Below are 25,161 nucleotides of genomic sequence, written 5' to 3' on the forward strand. Positions count from 1 at the left end.
ATGAGGTCCTTTGTCCTAATATTGCAAGATATTGGGCAAACGATTTAGGCTAGGAAAATAATGAGTAGATATTGCTAAAGTCCATTGGCGCATCTCTCCATCACTGTAAGCAGGAGCTTCCAAGTCCAACAGGGACAGAGTATGGATTTTTCTGGAACTGAGTGTCCCTACTAGCCTGAATTTAGTATCTATAGAGAGCAAATCTTTATACAAGATGAATGCTGGGTGTGTTATGATTCTGACATGTTCTGGAGCGGAGATACAGGCATTAGACAAACTTGTGTGAAATTTACTAAGACTGAAGAGAGAGGAGGGTCTGGGTAAGCCTGCCCTGTTGTGTTATGACCCCAATGGCGAGGGTCTCAGAGATATCAGCAAGTCTGCGAAGTACAAAAATCCAGCTCATAGGGCAGTGGTAACTGGGTTGACCATATATCTACTCCTAACGCCAACACTAGAAGTAGCCGGGGAACATGCCTAAGTTGGTCGCTAGATGTCTCGCGCCAGCCGGAGAGCTAACTACCCCTAGAAGAGGAAAACAAAGACCTCTCTTGCCTCCAGAGAAAAGACCCCAAAAGTAGGATACAAGCCCCCCACAAATAATAACGGTGAGGTAAGAGGAAATGACAAACACAGAGATGAACTAGGTTTAGCAAAGAGAGGCCCACTTACTAATAGCAGAATGTAGTAAGATAACTTATATGGTCAACAAAAACCCTATCAAAAATCCACGCTGGAGATTCAAGAACCCCCGAACCGTCTAACGGCCCGGGGGGAGAACACCAGCCACCCTAGAGCTTCCAGCAAGGTCAGGAAACAGATATATATACAAGCTGGACAAAAATGCAAAACAAAAAACAAATAGCAAAAAGCAAGAAAGTAGACTTAGCTTAATCAAGCAGGAACCAGGATCAGCAGACCAGAGCACTACAGATTAGCTCTGATATCAACGTTGCCAGGCATTGAACTGAAGGTCCAGGGAGCTTATATAGCGACACCCCTGACCTAACGACCCAGGTGAGCATACAAGGGATGAATGACATACCCAGAGTCAAATCACTAGTAGCCACTAGAGGGAGCCAAAAGGTAAATTCACAACAGTACCCCCCCCTTAGTGAGGGGTCACCGAACCCTCACCAAGACCACCAGGGCGATCAGGATGAGCGGCGTGAAAGGCACGAACTAAATCGGCCGCATGCACATCAGAGGCGACCACCCAGGAATTATCCTCCTGACCATAGCCCTTCCACTTGACCAGGTACTGAAGCCTCCGCCTGGAGAGACGAGAATCTAAGATCTTCTCCACCACGTACTCCAACTCGCCCTCCACCAACACCGGAGCAGGAGGCTCAGCAGAAGGAACCACAGGCACAACGTACCGCCGTAACAAGGACCTATGAAATACGTTGTGAATGGCAAACGACACCGGAAGATCCAGGCGAAAGGATACAGGATTAATGATTTCCAATATCTTGTAAGGACCAATGAAGCGAGGCTTAAATTTGGGAGAGGAGACCTTCATAGGAACAAATCGAGAAGACAGCCATACCAAATCCCCAACGCGAAGTCGGGGACCCACACCGCGGCGGCGGTTGGCAAAACGCTGAGCCTTCTCCTGTGACAACTTCAAGTTGTCCACCACATGAGTCCAGATCTGCTGCAACCTATCCACCACGGAATCCACCCCAGGACAGTCAGAAGGCTCCACATGTCCCGAGGAAAAACGAGGATGGAAACCAGAGTTGCAGAAAAATGGCGAAACCAAGGTGGCGGAACTAGCCCGATTATTAAGGGCAAATTCAGCCAACGGCAAGAAGGTCACCCAATCATCCTGATCAGAAGAGACAAAACACCTCAAATAAGCCTCCAGAGTCTGATTAGTACGCTCCGTTTGTCCGTTAGTCTGGGGATGAAAAGCGGACGAAAACGACAAATCAATGCCCATCCTTCCACAAAAGGATCGCCAGAACCTGGAAACAAACTGGGATCCTCTGTCCGACACAATATTCTCAGGAATGCCGTGCAAACGAACCACGTTCTGGAAGAACACAGGAACCAGATCAGAAGAGGAAGGCAGCTTAGGCAAAGGAACCAAATGGACCATCTTGGAGAAACGATCACATATCACCCAGATGACAGACATGCCCTGAGACACCGGAAGATCAGAAATGAAATCCATAGAGATGTGTGTCCAAGGTCTCTTCGGGACAGGCAAGGGCAAGAGCAACCCGCTGGCACGAGAACAGCAAGGTTTAGCTCGAGCACAAGTTCCACAGGACTGCACAAATGACCGCACATCCCTTGACAAGGAAGGCCACCAAAAGGACCTGGCCACCAGATCTCTGGTGCCAAAAATTCCCGGGTGCCCTGCCAACACTGAGGAATGAACCTCGGAAATGACTCTGCTGGTCCATTTAGCAGGCACAAACAATCTGTCAGGTGGACAAGAGTCAGGCCTACCAGCCTGAAATCTCTGCAACACACGTCGCAGATCTGGAGAAATAGCTGATACGATAATTCCTTCCTTAAGAATACCCCCAGGTTCAGCGACTCCAGGAGCATCAGGCACAAAGCTCCTAGACAGAGCATCGGCCTTCACATTCTTAGAACCTGGTAAATACGAGACCACAAAGTCAAAACGGGAGAAAAACAATGACCAGCGGGCCTGTCTAGGATTCAGGCGTTTAGCAGACTCGAGATACATCAGATTTTTGTGATCAGTCAAGACCACCACACGATGCTTAGCACCCTCGAGCCAATGACGCCACTCCTCAAATGCCCACTTCATGGCCAACAACTCCCGATTGCCCACATCATAATTTCGCTCTGCCGGCGAAAACTTCCTAGAGAAAAAGGCACAAGGTCTCATAGTGGAGCAACCAGGGCCTCTCTGCGACAAAACGGCCCCTGCCCCAATCTCTGAAGCATCCACCTCAACCTGAAAGGGAAGTGAGACGTCAGGCTGGCACAAAACAGGCGCCGAAGTAAACCGGCGTTTCAACTCCTGGAAAGCCTCCACGGCAGCAGGAGCCCAGTTAGTTACATCAGAGCCTTTCTTGGTCATATCCGTCAGCGGTTTAACAACGCTAGAAAAATTTGCGATAAAACGACGGTAGAAGTTAGCAAAACCCAAGAACTTCTGAAGACTCTTAACTGACGAGGGTTGAGTCCAATCATGAATAGCTCGGACCTTGACTGGGTCCATCTCCACAGCAGAAGGGGAAAAAATGAACCCCAAAAAGGGGACCCTCTGTACACCAAAAAGACACTTTGAGCCTTTTACAAACAAAGAATTTTCACGCAAAATCTCAAAAACTATCCTGACCTGCTCCACATGCGAGTCCCAATCATCAGAAAAAAACAGAATATCATCCAGATAAACAATCAAAAATTTATCCAGATACTTCCGGAAAATGTCATGCATGAAGGACTGAAAAACTGAAGGTGCATTAGAGAGCCCAAATGGCATCACCAAGTACTCAAAATGACCTTCGGGCGTATTGAATGCGGTTTTCCATTCATCGCCTTGCCTAATGCGCACAAGGTTGTACGCACCACGAAGGTCTATCTTGGTAAACCACTTGGCACCTTTAATCCGGGCAAACAAATCTGACAACAGCGGCAAAGGATACTGAAATTTGACAGTGATCTTATTTAAAAGCCGATAGTCAATACAAGGCCTCAAAGATCCGTCCTTTTTGGCCACAAAAAAGAATCCCGCACCAAGAGGGGAAGAAGAAGGACGGATATGCCCCTTCTCAAGAGACTCCTTGATATATGAACGCATTGCGGTATGTTCAGGTACCGACAAATTAAACAGTCTTCCCTTAGGAAACTTACTGCCAGGAATCAAATCTATTGCACAGTCACATTCTCTATGAGGAGGCAGTGCACTGGACTTAGACTCGCTGAAGACATCCTGATAATCAGACAAATACGCCGGAACTACCGAAGGCGTAGAAGAAGCAATAGACAAGGGCAGGGAATCTCCATGAATTCCATGGCAGCCCCAACTTGACACTGACATAGCCTTCCAGTCCAAGACTGGATTATGGGTCTGTAACCATGGCAAACCCAAAACAACCAAATCATGCATTTTATGCAGAACCAGAAAACGTATTACCTCCCGATGTTCGGGAGTCATGCACATGGTAACCTGTGTCCAAAACTGCGGTTTATTTTTTGCCAAAGGCGTAGCATCAATACCCCTAAGAGGGATAGGATTTTCTAATGGCTCCAGAACAAAACCGCAGCGCTTGGCAAATGACAGATCCATAAGACTCAGGGCAGCACCTGAGTCTACAAACGCCATGACAGGATACGATGACAGTGAGCAAATCAAAGTTACAGATAGAATAAATTTAGGTTGCAAATTACCAATGGCGACAGGACTAACAACCTTAGCTATACGTTTAGAGCATGCTGAGATAACATGTGTAGAATCACCACAGTAGTAACACAAGCCATTCTGGCGTCTATGAATTTTCCGCTCATTGCTAGTCAGGATTCTATCACATTGCATTAAATCAGGCGTTTGTTCAGACAGCACCATAGGTGAATTTGCGGTTTTACGCTCCCGCAACCGCCGGTCAATTTGAATTGCCAGGGCCATGGAATCATTCAGACCTGTGGGAATGGGAAAACCCACCATCACATTCTTAATGGCTTCAGAAAGGCCATTTCTAAAATTTGCAGCCAATGCACACTCGTTCCAATGTGTCAGCACGGACCATTTCCGAAATTTTTGGCAATACACTTCAGCCTCGTCCTGCCCCTGAGACATAGACAGCAAGGCTTTTTCTGCCTGAATCTCAAGATTGGGTTCCTCATAAAGTAAACCGAGCGCCAGAAAAAACGCATCAATATCAGCCAATGCCGGATCTCCTGGCGCCAGCGAGAAAGCCCAATCCTGAGGGTCGCCCCGTAAAAAAGAAATAACAATTTTCACTTGCTGAGCGGAGTCTCCAGAGGAACAGGGTCTCAGGGACAAAAACAATTTACAATTATTCCTGAAATTTCTAAACTTAAATCGGTCTCCGGAAAACAGTTCAGGAATCGGTATCTTAGGTTCTGACATAGGATTTCTGATAACATAATCTTGTATGCCCTGCACACGAGCAGCAAGCTGGTCCACACTTGTAATCAAGGTCTGGACATTCATGTCTGCAGCAATCACAAGCCACTCTGAGGTAAAGGGGAAAAGAAAAAAAAAAAAAAAAAAACTGAGAGAGAAAAAAAAAAAAAACCTCAGAACTTTCTTTCTTATAATCCCGCTTCTGCAATGCATTTAACATTTAATGGCCTGGCAAACTGTTATGACCCCAATGGCGAGGGTCTCAGAGATATCAGCAAGTCTGCGAAGTACAAAAATCCAGCTCATAGGGCAGTGGTAACTGGGTTGACCATATATCTACTCCTAACGCCAACACTAGAAGTAGCCGGGGAACATGCCTAAGTTGGTCGCTAGATGTCTCGCGCCAGCCGGAGAGCTAACTACCCCTAGAAGAGGAAAACAAAGACCTCTCTTGCCTCCAGAGAAAAGACCCCAAAAGTAGGATACAAGCCCCCCACAAATAATAACGGTGAGGTAAGAGGAAATGACAAACACAGAGATGAACTAGGTTTAGCAAAGAGAGGCCCACTTACTAATAGCAGAATGTAGTAAGATAACTTATATGGTCAACAAAAACCCTATCAAAAATCCACGCTGGAGATTCAAGAACCCCCGAACCGTCTAACGGCCCGGGGGGAGAACACCAGCCACCCTAGAGCTTCCAGCAAGGTCAGGAAACAGATTATGTACAAGCTGGACAAAAATGCAAAACAAAAAACAAATAGCAAAAAGCAAGAAAGTAGACTTAGCTTAATCAAGCAGGAACCAGGATCAGCAGACCAGAGCACTACAGATTAGCTCTGATATCAACGTTGCCAGGCATTGAACTGAAGGTCCAGGGAGCTTATATAGCGACACCCCTGACCTAACGACCCAGGTGAGCATACAAGGGATGAATGACATACCCAGAGTCAAATCACTAGTAGCCACTAGAGGGAGCCAAAAGGTAAATTCACAACACTGTTGGTGATGTCACGGGCTGCGGTTTATAAGTTTCTGCCACTGCCAGGCCCCCAGGAGTGAGTTTTGACCTGAGAAGCCTGACTGCCCGTCCTGATGCATTGGGACATATGGGAACTCCACCGACTAGCCTGATTGCCTGAAATGAACTGAGAACATGTGAGTTTTACCTTTTCTCATTTAATCCTTTTAATTTACAATTATTATTATGCTTCATTTGTCTCATTTTGTAACATCCTTGTAATATTTTTATACAAACACTGCCTTTTTCGGAGTAAAATATATAAATTTCTAGTTTCCGTTCTCCTGTTCTAAAACGTACCCTAAGCCTTCTGAAGGGAATTACGCTACTGTTTTGGGTTAGCTTCAGACCCGTTTAATTGAAGCTGGTGGCAGCTTACCTTTGTGCTGGGCCTTTGGGTGTCGTTGTAGCGACTGCGGCGTTAATAATTATTGTTTCTGCCTGAGTGGGAGTATTTATATTGCCTCGTTGCAGCGTGCCCAATAGCCAGTACATAGAAGGCAGCCTTTCTGGCGACTAATTACCCTAGGTGCAGTACGTAATCTGACCTGAGAGTAAGGGGGGCGCCAGAGAGCTGCAAGTTTTCAAGTGGAACTGTAAGCGGGATATACAGAAATCCCTGCAGTTCGGGGTATATTGAAGAGCAGTGGGATACCTAAAATAAGCCCCTGCTGTAAACTAAGAGGTCAATAGCCTTGTGTGTGTTTTTTCTTCACATTGTAGCAGTGGAGGGATAACTAAGATAAGCCCCCCTGCACATGTGACAGCCGTCTGTTGGCCTAAAGTCACCCCGATCCGTGACGTAGGGGTGACGGTCACGGTGTGAATCGTGACAGACCCCCTGGTGAGATTTGGAGACAGAAGTCTGCTTGACTTAGGAAAATACATATTAACACCTGGGTGAGACATGCAGTCTTCAGGACAGATGTTACTAGTCACACAATACCTATACATAGGTCACTACACACACACACACACACACACACATATATACACACACATATTTCACCACAATTTTCTTGTACATAGGAGCAGTATTATAGTAGTTATATTCTTGTACATAGGAGCAGTATTATAGTAGTTATATTCTTGTACATAGGAGCAGTATTATAGTAGTTATATTCTTGTACATAGGGGCAGTATTATAGTAGTTATATTCTTGTACATAGAAGCAGTATTATAGTAGTTATATTCTTGTACATAGGAGCAGTATTATAGTAGTTATATTCTTGTACAAAGGAGCAGTATTATAGTAGTTATATTCCTGTACATAGGAGCAGTATTATAGTAGTTATAGTCTTATACATAGGAGCAGTATTATAGTAGTTATATTCTTGTACATAGGGAGCAGTATTATAGTAGTTATATTCTTGAACATAGGGGCAGTATTATAGTAGTTATATTCTTGTACATAGGGAGCAGTATTATAGTAGTTATATTCTTGTACATAGGGAGCAGTATTATAGTAGTTATATTCTTGTTGATAGGAGCAGTATTATAGTAGTTATATTCTTGTACATAGGAGCAGTATTATAGTAGTTATATTCTTGTACATAGGGGCAGTATTATAGTAGTTATATTCTTGTACATAGAAGCAGTATTATAGTAGTTATATTCTTGTACATAGGAGCAGTATTATAGTAGTTATATTCATGTACATAGGAGCAGTATTATAGTAGTTATATTCTTGTACATAGGAGCAGTATTATAGTAGTTATATTCTTGTACATAGGGAGCAGTATTATAGTAGTTATATTCTTGAACATAGGGGCAGTATTATAGTAGTTATATTCTTGTACATAGGGGGCAGTATTATAGTAGTTATATTCATGTACATAGGAGCAGTATTATAGTAGTTATATTCTTGTACATAGGAGCAGTATTATAGTAGTTATATTCTTGTACATAGGGAGCAGTATTATAGTAGTTATATTCTTGAACATAGGGGCAGTATTATAGTAATTATATTCTTGTACATAGGGAGCAGTATTATAGTAGTTATATTCTTGAACATAGGGGCAGTATTATAGTAGTTATATTCTTGTACATAGGAGCAGTATTATAGTAGTTATATTCATGTACATAGGAGCAGTATTATAGTAGTTATATACTTGAACATAGGAGCAGTATTATAGTAGTTATATTCTTGTACATAGGGAGCAGTATTATAGTAGTTATATTCTTGAACATAGGGGCAGTATTATAGTAGTTATATTCTTGTACATAGGGGGCAGTATTATAGTAGTTATATTCCTGTACATAGGGGCAGTATTATAGTAGTCATTTTCGTCTACATAGGGGCAGCATTATAATAGTTATATTTTCTTTTTTTTTTAGCAAGCAAACTGGAGAGAAATAGTGAATAAGAAGCTGAAGTTTCCGGTAACTCTGATCAATGCTATACATGATGGGAACCTTCCTCAGGTGCAGCAGCTTCTCCATGTCAGTGACGGGATCCTGCGACAGTTGGACGATAGTGAGGACAGATCATGGCGGGAGGCTCTCAATCTCGCCATCCGTACAGGAAATGAAGAGATTATGAAGACCCTGCTGCATTGTGTGAAGTTTGATTTCCGGCAGATCCATGAAGCTCTCCTCGTAGCTGTTGACACCAACCAACCTCATGTGGTTAAGATGTTACTGGATCGCTTGGATCAAGAGAAAGGGCTGAAGATGGACATCAAGTCGTTCTCAATGGCTTTCTTCGACAACTCTATTGACAACTCCCGCTTTGCTCCTGGAGTGACTCCACTGACCTTGGCCTGTGAGAAAGACTTGTATGAAATTGTGGAGATGCTTATGAAGAAAGGCCATGTGATCACCACTCCGCACAAGATCTCCTGCACATGTCTGGAGTGCAGCAATGGACGCAAGTACGACCTTCTCAAATTCTCGCTGTCTCGAATCAACACTTATAAAGGAATCGCCAGCAGGGCCTATCTGTCCATCGCAAGCGAAGACGCCATGCTGAGAGCCTTTAGGCTGAGTCGAGAACTGAAGAGACTTTCCAGAAAGGAGCCAGAGTTTAAGGTCGGTTACTTATTTTTATAGTTTGGAGCATAATGTTACTAATATGGTGAATACTAACTTATGTGCTTCTGCGTTGTCTTTAGTGTCGCAGTCCATGGTGTCTAGTTATTTAGTGTACTGATAGCTTGGTATTTGCTGATGTAGTGTTCCAGTCCCTGGTGTCCAGTGGTTTTGTGTCCCAGGCCTTGGTGATTAGTGGTTTATTGTCAAAGTCTCTGGTGTCCAGTGGTTTAGTGTCTAAGTCTCTGGTGTCTAGTGGTTTAATTCTCCAGTCTCTGAGGTCCAGTAGTTTAGTTCTCCAGTCTCTGGTGTCCTGTGGTTTAGTTCTCCAGTCTCTGGTGTCCTGTGGTTTAGTTCTCCAGTCTCTGAGGTCCTGTGGTTTAGTTCTCCAGTCTCTGGTGTCCTGTGGTTTAGTGCTACAGTTTCTGGGGTCCAGTGGTTTAGTTCTCCAATCCCTGGTGTCTGGTGGTTTAGTTTACCAGTCTCTGGTGTCCGGAGGTTTAGTTCTCCAGTCTCTGAGATCCAGTGGCTTAGTTTTCCAGTCTCTGGTGTCTAGTGGTTCAATTCTCCAGTCTCTGAGGTCCGATGGTTTAGTTCTCCAGTCTCTAAGGTCCGGTAGTTTAGTTCTCCAGTTTCTGGTGTCCTGTGGTGTTCTCCAGTCTCGGAGGTCCAGTAGTTTAGTTCTCCAGTTGCTAGTGTCCTGTGGTTTAGTTTTCCAGTCTCTGAGGTCCCGTAGTTTAGTTCTCCAGTCCTGGTGTCCGATGGTTTAGTTCTCCAGTCTCTGTGGTTCCGTGGTTTAGTTCTCCAGTCTCTGAGGTTCTGTGGTTTAGTTCTCCAGTCTCTGAGGTTCCGTGGTTTAGTTCTCCAGTCTCTGAGGTTCCGTGGTTTAGTTCTCCAGTCTCTGAGGTCCCGTGGTTTAGTTCTCCAGTCTCTGAGGTCCCGTAGTTTAGTTCTCCAGTCCTGGTGTCCGATGGTTTAGTTCTCCAGTCTCTGTGGTTCCGTGGTTTAGTTCTCCAGTCTCTGAGGTTCCGTGGTTTAGTTCTCCAGGATCTGAGGTTCCGTGGTTTAGTTCTCCAGTCTCTGAGGTTCCGTGGTTTAGTTCTCCAGTCTCTGAGGTCCCGTGGTTTAGTTCTCCAGTCTCTGAGGTCCCGTAGTTTAGTTCTCCAGTCCTGGTGTCCGATGGTTTAGTTCTCCAGTCTCTGAGGTTCCGTGGTTTAGTTCTCCAGTCTCTGAGGTTCCGTGGTTTAGTTCTCCAGTCTCTGGTGTCCTGTGGTTTAGTTCTCCAGTCTCTGGTGTCCTGTGGTTTAGTTCTCCAGTCTCTGGTGTCCTGTGGTTTAGTTCTCCAGTCTCTGAGGTCCCGTAGTTTAGTTCTCCAGTCTCTGGTGTCCTGTGGTTTAGTTCTCCAGTCTCTGGTGTCTAGTGGTTTAGTGCTACAGTTTCTGATGTCCAGTGGTTTAGTTCTCCAATCCCTGGTGTCCGTTGGTTTAGTTCTCCAGTCTCTGGTGTCCGGTGGTTTAGTTCTTCAGTCCCTGGTGTCCGGTGGTTTAGTTCTCCAATCCCTCGTGTCCGGTGGTTTAGTTTTCCAGTTTCTGAGGTCCCGTGGCTTAGTCCTCAATCCCTGGTGTCCGATGGTTTAGTTCTCCAGTCTCTGAGGTTCCGTGATTTATTTCTCTAGTATCTGAGTTCCAGTGGTTTAGTTCTCCAGTCTCTGATGTCCTGTGGTTTAGTTCATCAGTCTCTGAGGTCCCGTAGTTTAGTTCTCCTGTCTCTGGTGTCTAGTGGTTTAATGCTACAGTTTCTGGTATCCAGTGGTTTAGTTCTCCAATCCCTGTTGTCCGGTGGTTTAGTTCTCCAGTCTCTGATGTCCTGTGGTTTAGTTCTCCAGTCCCTTGTGTCCAGTGGTTTAGTTCTCCAATCCCTGGTGTGCGGTGGTTTAGTTCTCCAGTCCCTGATGTCTGATGGTTTAGTCCTCCAGTCCCTGGTGTCCGATGGTTTAGTTCTCCAGTCCCTGGTGTCCAGTGGTTTAGTTTTCCAGTCTCTGAGGTCCCGTGGCTTAGTTCTCCAATCCCTGGTGTCCGATGGTTTAGTTTTCCAGTCTCTGAGGTCCCGTGGCTTAGTTCTCCAATCCCTGGTGTCCGATGGTTTAGTTCTCCAGTCTCTGATGTCCTGTGGTTTAGTTCTCCAGTCCCTGTTGTCCGGTGGTTTAGTTCTCCAGTCTCTGATGTCCTGTTGTTTAGTTCTCCAGTCCCTGGCATCCGGTGGTTTAGTTCTCCAGTCCCTGGTGTCCGGTGGTTTAGTTCTCCAATCCCTGGTGTGCGGTGGTTTAGTTCTGCAGTCCCTGGTGTCTGGTGGTTTAGTCCTCCAGTCTCTAAGGTCCAGTAGTTTAGCTCTCCAGTCTCTGAGGTCCGGTGGCTTAGTTTTCCAGTCTCTGGTGTCTAGTGGTTCAATTCTCCAGTCTTTGAGGTCCGATGGTTTAGCTCTCCAGTCTCTGAGGTCCGGTAGTTTAGTTCTCCAGTTTCTGGTGTCCTATAGTTTATTTCTCCAGTATCTGAGGTCCGGTAGTTTGGTTCTTCAGTCTCTGGTGTCTGGTGGTTTAGTTTTCCAGTCTCTTAGGTCCCGTGGTTTAGTTCCCCAGTCCTGGTGTCCGATGGCTTAGTTCTCCAGGCTCTGAGGTTCCGTGGCTTAGTTCTCCAGTCTCTGAGGTCCCATGGTTTAGTTCTCCAGTCTCTGGTGTCCTGTGGCTTAGTGCTACAGTTTCTGGTGTCCAGTGGTATAGTTCTCCAGTCCCTGGTGTCTGGAGGTTTATTTCTCCAGTCTCTGGTGTCCTGTGGTTTAGTTCTTCAGTTGCTGAGGTCCTGTAGTTTAGCTCTCCAGTCTCTGGTGTCTAGTGGTTTTGTGCTACAGTTTCTAGTGTCCAGTGGTATAGTTCTCCAGTCTCTGGTGTCAGGTGCTTTAGTTCTCCAGTCCCTGGTGTCGGATGGTTTAGTTCTCCAGTCCCTGGTGTCCGGTGGTTTAGCTCTCCAGTCCCTGGTGTCTGGTGCTTTAGTTCTCCAGTCTCTGGTGTCCTGTGGTTTAGTTCTCCAGTCTCTGTGGTCCCGTAGTTTAGTTCTCCAGTCTCTGGTGTCCTGTGGTTTAGTTCTCCAGTCTCTGGTGTCTAGTGGTTTAGTGCTACCGTTTCTGATGTCCAGTGGTTTAGTTCTCCAATCCCTGGTGTCCGGTGGTTTAGTTCTCCAGTCTCTGGTGTCCGGTGGTTTAGTTCTTCAGTCCCTGGTATCCGGTGGTTTAGTTCTCCAATCCCTGGTGTCCGGTGGTTTAGTTTTCCAGTTTCTGAGGTCCCGTGGCTTAGTTCTCAATCCCTGGTGTCCAATGGTTTAGTTCTCCAGTCTCTGAGGTTCCGTGATTTATTTCTCTAGTATCTGAGTTCCAGTGGTTTAGTTCTCCAGTCTCTGATGTCCTGTGGTTTAGTTCATCAGTCTCTGAGGTCCCGTAGTTTAGTTCTCCTGTCTCTGGTGTCTAGTGGTTTAGTGCTACAGTTTCTGGTATCCAGTGGTTTAGTTCTCCAATCCCTGTTGTCCGGTGGTTTAGTTCTCCAGTCTCTGATGTCCTGTGGTTTAGTTCCCCAGTCCCTGGTGTCCAGTGGTTTAGTTCTCCAATCCCTGGTGTGCAGTGGTTTAGTTCTCCAGTCCCTGGTGTCTGATGGTTTAGTCCTCCAGTCCCTGGTGTCCGATGGTTTAGTTCTCCAGTCCCTGGTGTCCGGTGGTTTAGTTTTCCAGTCTCTGAGGTCCCGTGGCTTAGTTCTCCAATCCCTGGTGTCCGATGGTTTAGTTTTCCAGTCTCTGAGGTCCTGTGGTTTAGTTCTCCAGTCCCTGTTGTCCAGTGGTTTAGTTCTCCAGTCTCTGATGTCCTGTTGTTTAGTTCTCCAGTCCCTGGCATACGGTGGTTTAGTTCTCCAGTCCCTGGTATCCGGTGGTTTAGTTCTCCAATCCCTGGTGTGCGGTGGTTTAGTTCTCCAGTCCCTGGTGTCTGGTGGTTTAGTCCTCCAGTCTCTAAGCTCCAGTAGTTTAGCTCTCCAGTCTCTGAGGTCCGGTGGCTTAGTTTTCCAGTCTCTGGTGTCTAGTGGTTCAATTTTCCAGTCTTTTCCAGTCTTTGAGGTCCGATGGTTTAGTTCTCCAGTCTCTGAGGTCCGGTAGTTTGGTTCTTCAGTCTCTGGTGTCTGGTGGTTTAGTTCTCCAGTCCCTGGTGTCCGGTGGTTTAGCTCTCCAGTCCCTGATGTGTCTGGTGCTTTAGTTCTCCACTCCTGGTGTCCGGTGCTTTAGTTCTCTAGTGTTGGTGTCCGGTGCTTTCGTTCTCCAGTCCCTGGTTTCCGATGGTTTAGTTCTCCATTCCCTGGTGTCCGGTGGTTTAGTTCTCCAGTCCCTGGTGTCCGATGGTTTAGTTCTCCAGTCCTGTTGTCCGGTGCTTTAGTTCTCCAGTCCTGGTGTCCGGTGCTTCAGTTCTCCAGTCCCTGGTGTCTGGTGGTTTAGTTTTCCAGTCCCTGGGGTCTAGTGCTTTAGTTCTCCAGTCCCTGGTGTCCGATGCTTTAGTTCTCCAGTCCCTGGTGTCCCATGGTTTAGTTCTCCAGTCCCTGGTGTCCGGTGGTTTAGCTCTCTAGTCCCTGGTGTCTGGTGCTTTAGTTCTCCAATCCTGGTGTCCAGTGCTTTAGTTCTCTAGTGTTGGTGTCCGGTGCTTTCGTTCTCCAGTCCCTGGTTTCCGATGGTTTAGTTCTCCATTCCCTGGTGTCCGGTGGTTTAGTTCTACAGTCCCTGGAGTCCGATGGTTTAGTTCTCCAGTCCTGTTGTCCGGTGCTTTAGTTCTCCAGTCCTGGTGTCCGGTGCTTCAGTTCTCCAGTCCCTGGTGTCCGGTGGTTTAGTTCTCCAGTCTCTGAGGTCCGGTAGTTTGGTTCTTCAGTCTCTGGTGTCTGGTGGTTTAGTTCTCCAGTCCCTGGTGTCCGGTGGTTTAGCTCTCCAGTCCCTGATGTGTCTGGTGCTTTAGTTCTCCACTCCTGGTGTCCGGTGCTTTAGTTCTCTAGTGTTGGTGTCCGGTGCTTTCGTTCTCCAGTCCCTGGTTTCCGATGGTTTAGTTCTCCATTCCCTGGTGTCCGGTGGTTTAGTTCTCCAGTCCCTGGTGTCCGATGGTTTAGTTCTCCAGTCCTGTTGTCCGGTGCTTTAGTTCTCCAGTCCTGGTGTCCGGTGCTTCAGTTCTCCAGTCCCTGGTGTCTGGTGGTTTAGTTTTCCAGTCCCTGGGGTCTAGTGCTTTAGTTCTCCAGTCCCTGGTGTCCGATGCTTTAGTTCTCCAGTCCCTGGTGTCCCATGGTTTAGTTCTCCAGTCCCTGGTGTCCGGTGGTTTAGCTCTCTAGTCCCTGGTGTCTGGTGCTTTAGTTCTCCAATCCTGGTGTCCAGTGCTTTAGTTCTCTAGTGTTGGTGTCCGGTGCTTTCGTTCTCCAGTCCCTGGTTTCCGATGGTTTAGTTCTCCATTCCCTGGTGTCCGGTGGTTTAGTTCTACAGTCCCTGGAGTCCGATGGTTTAGTTCTCCAGTCCTGTTGTCCGGTGCTTTAGTTCTCCAGTCCTGGTGTCCGGTGCTTCAGTTCTCCAGTCCCTGGTGTCCGGTGGTTTAGTTCTCCAGTCCTTTTGTCCGGTGCTTTAGTTCTCCAGTCCCTGGAGTCCGGTGCTATGCTCCCAGGTGTTTGTTTTAATCTCACTTGTGCACAGATTGGAGGCTTGGTGTTCACAGCTCTTTTTGATCTTGTATACTCATACCTTTATAGCACTGCTTGGCTCACAGCTATCGGACATTGTGCAGGAGACACCAGAGCGGCTGTCATGGAGCAGTGCTTCATATTCCCGGTACTTTCAGTTTAGTTCTCCAGTCCCTGGTGTCTGGTGGTTTAGTCCTCCAGTCTCTAAGGTCCAGTAGTTTAGCTCTCCAGTCTCTGAGGTCCGGTGGCTTAGTTTTCCAGTCTCTGGTGTCTAGTGGTTCAATTTTCCAGTCTTTTCCAGTCTTTGAGGTCCGATGGTTTAGTTCTCCAGTCTCTGAGGTCCGGTAGTTTGGTTCTTCAGTCTCTGGTGTCTGGTGGTTTAGTTCTCCAGTCCCTGGTGTCCGGTGGTTTAGCTCTCCAGTCCCTGATGTGTCTGGTGCTTTAGTTCTCCACTCCTGGTGTCCGGTGCTTTAGTTCTCTAGTGTTGGTGTCCGGTGCTTTCGTTCTCCAGTCCCTGGTTTCCGATGGTTTAGTTCTCCATTCCCTGGTGTCCGGTGGTTTAGTTCTCCAGTCCCTGGTGTCCGATGGTTTAGTTCTCCAGTCCTGTTGTCCGGTGCTTCAGTTCTCCAGTCCTGGTGTCCGGTGCTTCAGTTCTCCAGTCCCTGGTGTCTGGTGGTTTAGTTTTCCAGTCCCTGGGGTCTAGTGCTTTAGTTCTCCAGTCCCTGGTGTCCGATGCTTTAGTTCTCCAGTCCCTGGTGTCCCATGGTTTAGTTCTCCAGTCCCTGGTGTCCGGTGGTTTAGCTCTCTAGTCCCTGGTGTCTGGTGCTTTAGTTCTCCAATCCTGGTGTCCAGTGCTTTAGTTCTCTAGTGTTGGTGTCCGGTGCTTTCGTTCTCCAGTCCCTGGTTTCCGATGGTTTAGTTCTCCATTCCCTGGTGTCCGGTGGTTTAGTTCTACAGTCCCTGGAGTCCGATGGTTTAGTTCTCCAGTCCTGTTGTCCGGTGCTTTAGTTCTCCAGTCCTGGTGTCCGGTGCTTCAGTTCTCCAGTCCCTGGTGTCCGGTGGTTTAGTTCTCCAGTCCTTTTGTCCGGTGCTTTAGTTCTCCAGTCCCTGGAGTCCGGTGCTATGCTCCCAGGTGTTTGTTTTAATCTCACTTGTGCACAGATTGGAGGCTTGATGTTCACAGCTCTTTTTGATCTTGTATACTCATACCTTTATAGCACTGCTTGGCTCACAGCTATCGGACATTGTGCAGGAGACACCAGAGCGGCTGTCATGGAGCAGTGCTTCATATTCCCGGTACTTTCATATAACAGACATTAATCTTTCTATGACCCCGTACAGAGTGTGTGGGGCTGAGCATTACCATAGTACAGACCCTCATAGAATGACATCCCTTCACATCACTGAACGACCAGGTATACATGCCATATACTGCAATGTGTCCTGTGGTCTCTGCAGCCCGAGTACCTGAGCCTGGAGGACCTGAGCCAGGAGTTTGCCGTGGAGTTGCTGGGAATGTGTCGTAATCAGAGTGAAGTCACCGCCGTTCTCAACGACTGTGGGGATGACAGCGACGAAGAAGAGTTGGACAACCAGGCGTTTGAGGAAGGAATCCCCAACCTGGCCAGGCTGCGGCTCGCAGTGCACCACAACCAGAAGCGGGTAACTATATGTGGGACACCTACATGGACTTCAGAGGTCCTTAGAGAGGTTATTGTTATGGATCCGGTGGCAGGATCTCAAACTGACCAGGCAAATATGGCCTGAATACATAGGACAAGCTCTGGGGATGTGGAAGCTATACTGACCGCAATCCTGATCCTATCCACACACACTAAAGGCAGCCGTGGAGCGTTTCCTGAAAACCTAGACGCCACGTTCACAGCCTGAGAAACTGACTACCCCTAGAGAGAAAGCAAAGACCTCACTTGCCTCAGAGAAATAACCCCAAAGTTATAGAAAGCCCCCCACAAATAATAACGGTGAGTTAAGGGGAAAACACAAACATAGAAATGAAACAGGTTTAGCAAATGAGGCCCGCTAATACTAGATAGATAGAAAATAGGTAGGAGTCTGTGCGGTCAGTATAAAAACTTTCAAAAATAAGCCACGCAGAAAATGCAAGAACCCCCACACCGACTCACGATGTGGGGGGTGCACTCTGCACCCCAGAACTAACCAGCAAGCGAGAATATCACATTTAGGCAAGCTGGACTGAACTCATCATATACTGAGAAACGTTATCAAGGAGATAATGAGCAAAAATGAACAAGCAAACTTAGCTTCACAAACAGGAGACTGGTCACAAGGAATATTCAGGAGAGCTCAGAATCCAGACTGAATACACCGACAGCAGGCAACAAGTGAGGAGTCCAGGTGAATTAAATAGGCCCAGCCAGGCAGGAAACGAAGCAGCTGAGCCCAGCAAAGACCAGCCATATCGCTAAAGGCCACCAGAGGGATCCCAAGAACAAATTCACACAGTACCACTCATGACCACAGGAGGGAGCCCGAGAACGGAATTCACAACAGTACCCCCCCTTGAGGAGGGGTCACCGAACCCTCACCAGAACTCCCAGGCCGATCAGGATGAGCCGAATGAAAGGCATGAACCAAATCGGCCGCATGGACATCGGAGGCGACAACCCAGGAATTATCCTCCTGACCATAGCCCTTCCATTTAACTAAGTACTGAAGTTTCCGTCTCGAAATACGAGAATCCAAGATCTTCTCCACCACATACTCCAACTCTCCCTCGACCAAAACCGGAGCAGGAGGATCAACAGAAGGGACCACAGGCACCACATAACTCCGCAACAATGACCTATGGAACACATTATGAATGGCAAACGATGTAGGGAGGTCCAAACGAAATGACACAGGGTTGAGGATCTCCAAAATCTTATAAGGACCGATGAAACGAGGCTTGAACTTAGGAGAGGAAACCTTCATCGGAACATAACGAGAAGACAACCATACCAAATCCCCCACACGAAGTCGGGGACCCACACAGCGACGGCGGTTAGCAAAGCGCTGAGCCTTCTCCTGGGACAACGTCAAATTGTCCACCACATGGTTCCAAATCTGCTGCAACCTATCCACCACAGAATCCACCCCAGGACAGTCAGAGGGCTCAACCTGACCCGAGGAAAAACGAGGATGAAAACCAGAAATGCAAAAGAAAGGTGAAACCAAAGTAGCAGAACTAGCCCGATTATTGAGGGCAAACTCAGCCAATGGCAAAAAGGTCACCCAATCATCCTGATCATCAGAAACAAAACATCTCAAATAAGTTTCCAAGGTCTGATTAGTTCGTTCGGTTTGGCCGTTCGTCTGAGGATGGAAGGCCGACGAAAAAGACAATTCAATGCCCATCTTAGCACAAAAGGACCGCCAAAATCTGGATGCAAACTGGGATCCTCTGTCAGACACAATGTTCTCCGGAATACCATGTAAACGAACCACATTCTGAAAAAGCAGTGGCACCAAATCGGAGGAGGAAGGCAGCTTAGGCAAGGGTACCAAATGGACCATCTTAGAAAAACGATCACAAACCACCCAGATGACAGACATCCTCTGAGAGACAGGAAGATCCGAAATAAAATCCATGGAAATATGCGTCCAAGGCCTCTTCGGGACAGGCAAAGGCAAAAGCAATCCACTGGCACGAGAACAGCAAGGCTTGGCCCGAGCACAAATCCCACAGGACTGCACAAAGGAACGCACATCCCGCGACAAGGAAGGCCACCAAAAGGACCTCGCCACCAAATCCCTGGTACCAAAAATCCCAGGATGACCCGCCAACACCGAAGAATGAACCTCGGAAATAACTCTACTGGTCCATCTGTCCGGGACAAACAGTCTCTCCGGTGGACAACGATCAGGTCTATTGGCCTGAAACTCCTGCAACACCCGTCGCAGATCAGGAGAGATGGCAGACAAAATCACCCCCTCTTTGAGGACACCAGTCGGTTCAAAACTTCCGGGGAGTCAGGTACAAAACTCCTAGAAAGGGCATCAGCCTTCACGTTTTTCGAACCCGGAAGATATGAAACCACAAAATTGAAACGAGAGAAAAACAGCGACCATCGAGCCTGTCTTGGATTCAACCGCTTGGCAGACTCGAGATAAGTCAAATTCTTGTGATACGTCAAGACCACCACACGATGCTTGGCTCCCTCAAGCCAATGTCGCCACTCCTCAAATGCCCACTTCATCGCCAACAACTCACGATTACCAACATCGTAATTCCGCTCGGCAGGCGAAAACTTTCTTGAAAAGAAAGCACATGGTCTCATCACAGAGCCAACAGAGCTTTTCTGCGACAAGACAGCCCCTGCTCCAATCTCAGAAGCATCAACCTTGACCTGAAAGGGAAGAGAGACATCGGGCTGGCGCAAGACAGGAGCCGAAGAAAAGCGATGTTTCAGCTCCTGAAAGGCCTCCACGGCCGCAGGAGACCAATTCGTAACATCAGAACCCTTCTTGGTCAAATCCGTCAAAGGCTTAACCACACTAGAAAAATTAGTGATGAAGCGACGGTAAAAATTAGCAAAACCCAAGAACTTCTGAAGACTCTTCACAGATGTAGGTTGAGTCCAGTCATGAATAGCCTGAACCTTGACTGGATCCATCTCAATAGTAGAAGGAGAAAAAATAAAGCCCAAAAAGGAAACCTTCTGGACTCCGAAGAGACATTTAGAGCCCTTCACAAACAAGGCATTGGCACGCAGGACCTGAAACACCATCCTGACCTGCTTCACATGAGAGTCCCAATCATCAGAAAAGACCAAAATATCATCCAGGTACACAATCATAAATCTATCCAGATACTCTCGGAAGATGTCGTGCATGAAGGACTGAAACACCGAGGGGGCATTAGAAAGCCCAAAAGGCATCACCAAGTACTCAAAATGGCCTTCGGGCGTATTAAATGCTGTTTTCCATTCATCGACCTGTTTTATGCGCACAAGATTATACGCTCCTCGAAGATCTATCTTGGTGAACCAACTGGCCCCCTTAATCCGGGCAAACAGATCAGACAACAATGGCAAGGGGTACTGAAATTTGACCGTGATGTTATTTAGAAGGCGATAATCTATACAGGGTCTCAGAGAACCATCCTTCTTGGCCACAAAAAAGAACCCCGCACCCAAAGGGGACGAGGACGGGCGAATATGCCACTTCTCCAAGGACTCCTTTATATAACTCCGCATAGCGGCATGTTCTGGCACAGATAAATTAAAAAGTCGTCCCTTAGGGAACTTACTACCAGGAATCAGATTTATAGCACAATCACAATCCCTATGAGGAGGTAGGGCACTGGATTTGGGCTCATCAAATACATCCTGGTAGTCTGACAAAAATTCAGGGACTTCAGAAGGAGTAGAAGAAGCAATTGACACCAAAGGAGCATCGCCATGAATTCCCTGGCAACCCCAACTTGACACAGACATTGCTTTCCAATCCAGGACTGGATTATGAGCCTGCAGCCATGGCAGACCCAACACTACAACATCATGCAAATTATGTAGTACAAGAAAGCGAATCACCTCCTGATGTGCAGGAGCCATACACATGGTCACTTGAGTCCAGTACTGAGGTTTATTCTTGGCCAATGGCGTGGCATCAATTCCCCTTAGTGGAATAGGGAATTGTAAAGGCTCCAAGATAAAACCACAGCGCCTGGCAAATGACAAATCCATCAAATTCAGGGCAGCACCTGAATCCACAAAAGCCATAACTGAGTAGGATGACAAAGAGCAAATCAAAGTAACAGACAGAATGAATTTAGGTTGTACAGTACCAATGGTGACAGATTTGGTAAACCCTTTTGTGCGCTTAGAGCATGCTGAGATAACATGAGCAGAATCACCACAGTAAAAGCACAACCCATTCTGACGTCTGTAGTTTTGCCGTTCAACTCTAGTCAAAATCCTGTCGCATTGCATAGGCTCAGTTTTCTGCTCAGAAAATACCGCCAGATGGTGCACAGGTTTGCGCTCCCGCAAACGCCGATCAATCTGAATGGCCAAAGACATTGACTCATTCAGACCCGCAGGCGTGGGGAACCCCACCATAACATCTTTAAGGGCTTCAGAAAGACCCTTTCTGAAAATCGCCGCCAGGGCACACTCATTCCATTGAGTGAGCACAGACCATTTCCTAAACTTCTGACAGTAAACCTCTGCTTCATCCTGACCCTGGGAGAGAGCCAGCAAAACCTTTTCTGCTTGGTCTACCAGATTAGGTTCCTCATAAAGCACTCCAAGCGCCAGAAAAAACGCATCCACATTTTGCAATGCAGGATCTCCCGGCGCCAGAGAGAATGCCCAATCTTGAGGGTCACCACGCAACAAAGAAATAATCATTTTAACTTGCTGGACAGGATCACCAGAGGAACGAGGTCTCAGAGAAAGGAATAATTTGCAATTATTTTTAAAGTTCAAAAACCTAGATCTATCTCCGGAGAACAGCTCAGGAATAGGTATCTTAGGTTCTGACATAGGACTGCGGACTACATAATCCTGAATGCCTTCTACCCTAGCAGTGAGATGATCCACACTACAAGACAGACTCTGAAGGTCCATAGTTGCAGCTGAACTCAAAGCCACCCAGAGATTAAGGGGAGGAGAGAGGCCAAACACAGTGCAGAGGAAAAAAAAAATGACTTCAGGATTTCTCTTCTCCCTCTTCTGCTGCATTAACACTTTTGGGCCTGCTGTACTGTTATGGATCCGGTGGCAGGATCTCAAAGTGACCAGGCAAATATGGCCTGAATACATAGGACAAGCTCTGGGGATGTGGAAGCTATACTGACCGCAATCCTGATCCTATCCACACACACTAAAGGCAGCCGTGGAGCGTTTCCTGAAAACCTAGACGCCACGTTCACAGCCTGAGAAACTGACTACCCCTAGAGAGAAAGCAAAGACCTCACTTGCCTCAGAGAAATAACCCCAAAGTTATAGAAAGCCCCCCACAAATAATAACGGTGAGTTAAGGGGAAAACACAAACATAGAAATGAAACAGGTTTAGCAAATGAGGCCCGCTAATACTAGATAGATAGAAAATAGGTAGGAGTCTGTGCGGTCAGTATAAAAACTATCAAAAATAAGCCACGCAGAAAATGCAAGAACCCCCACACCGACTCACGATGTGGGGGGCGCACTCTGCACCCCAGAACTAACCAGCAAGCGAGAATATCACATTTAGGCAAGCTGGACTGAACTCATCATATACTGAGAAACGTTATCAAGGAGATAATGAGCAAAAATGAACAAGCAAACTTAGCTTCACAAACAGGAGACTGGTCACAAGGAATATTCAGGAGAGCTCAGAATCCAGACTGAATACACCGACAGCAGGCAACAAGTGAGGAGTCCAGGTGAATTAAATAGGCCCAGCCAGGCAGGAAACGAAGCAGCTGAGCCCAGCAAAGACCAGCCATATCGCTAAAGGCCACCAGAGGGATCCCAAGAACAAATTCACACAGTACCACTCATGACCACAGGAGGGAGCCCGAGAACGGAATTCACAACAGTACCCCCCCTTGAGGAGGGGTCACCGAACCCTCACCAGAACTCCCAGGCCGATCAGGATGAGCCGAATGAAAGGCATGAACCAAATCGGCCGCATGGACATCGGAGGCGACAACCCAGGAATTATCCTCCTGACCATAGCCCTTCCATTTAACTAAGTACTGAAGTTTCCGTCTCGAAATACGAGAATCCAAGATCTTCTCCACCACATACTCCAACTCTCCCTCGACCAAAACCGGAGCAGGAGGATCAACAGAAGGGACCACAGGCACCACATAACTCCGCAACAATGACCTATGGAACACATTATGAATGGCAAACGATGTAGGGAGGTCCAAACGAAATGACACAGGGTTGAGGATCTCCAAAATCTTATAAGGACCGATGAAACGAGGCTTGAACTTAGGAGAGGAAACCTTCATCGGAACATAACGAGAAGACAACCATACCAAATCCCCCACACGAAGTCGGGGACCCACACAGCGACGGCGGTTAGCAAAGCGCTGAGCCTTCTCCTGGGACAACGTCAAATTGTCCACCACATGGTTCCAAATCTGCTGCAACCTATCCACCACAGAATCCACCCCAGGACAGTCAGAGGGCTCAACCTGACCCGAGGAAAAACGAGGATGAAAACCAGAATTGCAAAAGAAAGGTGAAACCAAAGTAGCAGAACTAGCCCGATTATTGAGGGCAAACTCAGCCAATGGCAAAAAGGTCACCCAATCATCCTGATCATCAGAAACAAAACATCTCAAATAAGTTTCCAAGGTCTGATTAGTTCGTTCGGTTTGGCCGTTCGTCTGAGGATGGAAGGCCGACGAAAAAGACAATTCAATGCCCATCTTAGCACAAAAGGACCGCCAAAATCTGGATACAAACTGGGATCCTCTGTCAGACACAATGTTCTCCGGAATACCATGTAAACGAACCACATTCTGAAAAAACAGTGGCACCAAATCGGAGGAGGAAGGCAGCTTAGGCAAGGGTACCAAATGGACCATCTTAGAAAAACGATCACAAACCACCCAGATGACAGACATCCTCTGAGAGACAGGAAGATCCGAAATAAAATCCATGGAAATATGCGTCCAAGGCCTCTTCGGGAGAGGCAAAGGCAAAAGCAATCCACTGGCACGAGAACAGCAAGGCTTGGCCCGAGCACAAATCCCACAGGACTGCACAAAGGAACGCACATCCCGCGACAAGGAAGGCCACCAAAAGGACCTCGCCACCAAATCCCTGGTACCAAAAATCCCAGGATGACCCGCCAACACCGAAGAATGAACCTCGGAAATAACTCTACTGGTCCATCTGTCCGGGACAAACAGTCTCTCCGGTGGACAACGATCAGGTCTATTGGCCTGAAACTCCTGCAACACCCGTCGCAGATCAGGAGAGATGGCAGACAAAATCACCCCCTCTTTGAGGACACCAGTCGGTTCAAAACTTCCGGGGAGTCAGGTACAAAACTCCTAGAAAGGGCATCAGCCTTCACGTTTTTCGAACCCGGAAGATATGAAACCACAAAATTGAAACGAGAGAAAAACAGCGACCATCGAGCCTGTCTTGGATTCAACCGCTTGGCAGACTCGAGATAAGTCAAATTCTTGTGATACGTCAAGACCACCACACGATGCTTGGCTCCCTCAAGCCAATGTCGCCACTCCTCAAATGCCCACTTCATCGCCAACAACTCACGATTACCAACATCATAATTCCGCTCGGCAGGCGAAAACTTTCTTGAAAAGAAAGCACATGGTCTCATCACAGAGCCAACAGAGCTTTTCTGCGACAAGACAGCCCCTGCTCCAATCTCAGAAGCATCAACCTTGACCTGAAAGGGAAGAGAGACATCGGGCTGGCGCAAGACAGGAGCCGAAGAAAAGCGATGTTTCAGCTCCTGAAAGGCCTCCACGGCCGCAGGAGACCAATTCGTAACATCAGAACCCTTCTTGGTCAAATCCGTCAAAGGCTTAACCACACTAGAAAAATTAGTGATGAAGCGACGGTAAAAATTAGCAAAACCCAAGAACTTCTGAAGACTCTTCACAGATGTAGGTTGAGTCCAGTCATGAATAGCCTGAACCTTGACTGGATCCATCTCAATAGTAGAAGGAGAAAAAATAAAGCCCAAAAAGGAAACCTTCTGGACTCCGAAGAGACATTTAGAGCCCTTCACAAACAAGGCATTGGCACGCAGGACCTGAAACACCATCCTGACCTGCTTCACATGAGAGTCCCAATCATCAGAAAAGACCAAAATATCATCCAGGTACACAATCATAAATCTATCCAGATACTCTCGGAAGATGTCGTGCATGAAGGACTGAAACACCGAGGGGGCATTAGAAAGCCCAAAAGGCATCACCAAGTACTCAAAATGGCCTTCGGGCGTATTAAATGCTGTTTTCCATTCATCGACCTGTTTTATGCGCACAAGATTATACGCTCCTCGAAGATCTATCTTGGTGAACCAACTGGCCCCCTTAATCCGGGCAAACAGATCAGACAACAATGGCAAGGGGTACTGAAATTTGACCGTGATGTTATTTAGAAGGCGATAATCTATACAGGGTCTCAGAGAACCATCCTTCTTGGCCACAAAAAAGAACCCCGCACCCAAAGGGGACGAGGACGGGCGAATATGCCCCTTCTCCAAGGACTCCTTTATATAACTCCGCATAGCGGCATGTTCTGGCACAGATAAATTAAAAAGTCGTCCCTTAGGGAACTTACTACCAGGAATCAGATTTATAG

General features: G+C 47.2%; 1 protein-coding gene across 1 annotated transcript in view; it reads left to right on the forward strand.

Moving 5' to 3' along the window:
* Positions 1-25,161, forward strand: part of LOC143817468 (short transient receptor potential channel 2-like) — a 135,524-nt gene that overhangs the window by 86,193 nt on the left and 24,170 nt on the right. Inside the window, exons 2-3 of the mRNA XM_077298902.1 lie at positions 8,433-9,125; positions 16,318-16,521. Coding sequence (XP_077155017.1) covers positions 8,433-9,125; positions 16,318-16,521 — 897 coding nt within the window. The remainder of the gene's footprint in view (positions 1-8,432; positions 9,126-16,317; positions 16,522-25,161) is intronic.

The sequence above is a fragment of the Ranitomeya variabilis genome, chromosome 3 (assembly GCF_051348905.1).
Source record: "Ranitomeya variabilis isolate aRanVar5 chromosome 3, aRanVar5.hap1, whole genome shotgun sequence".
NCBI classification, from domain to species: Eukaryota; Metazoa; Chordata; class Amphibia; order Anura; family Dendrobatidae; genus Ranitomeya; species Ranitomeya variabilis.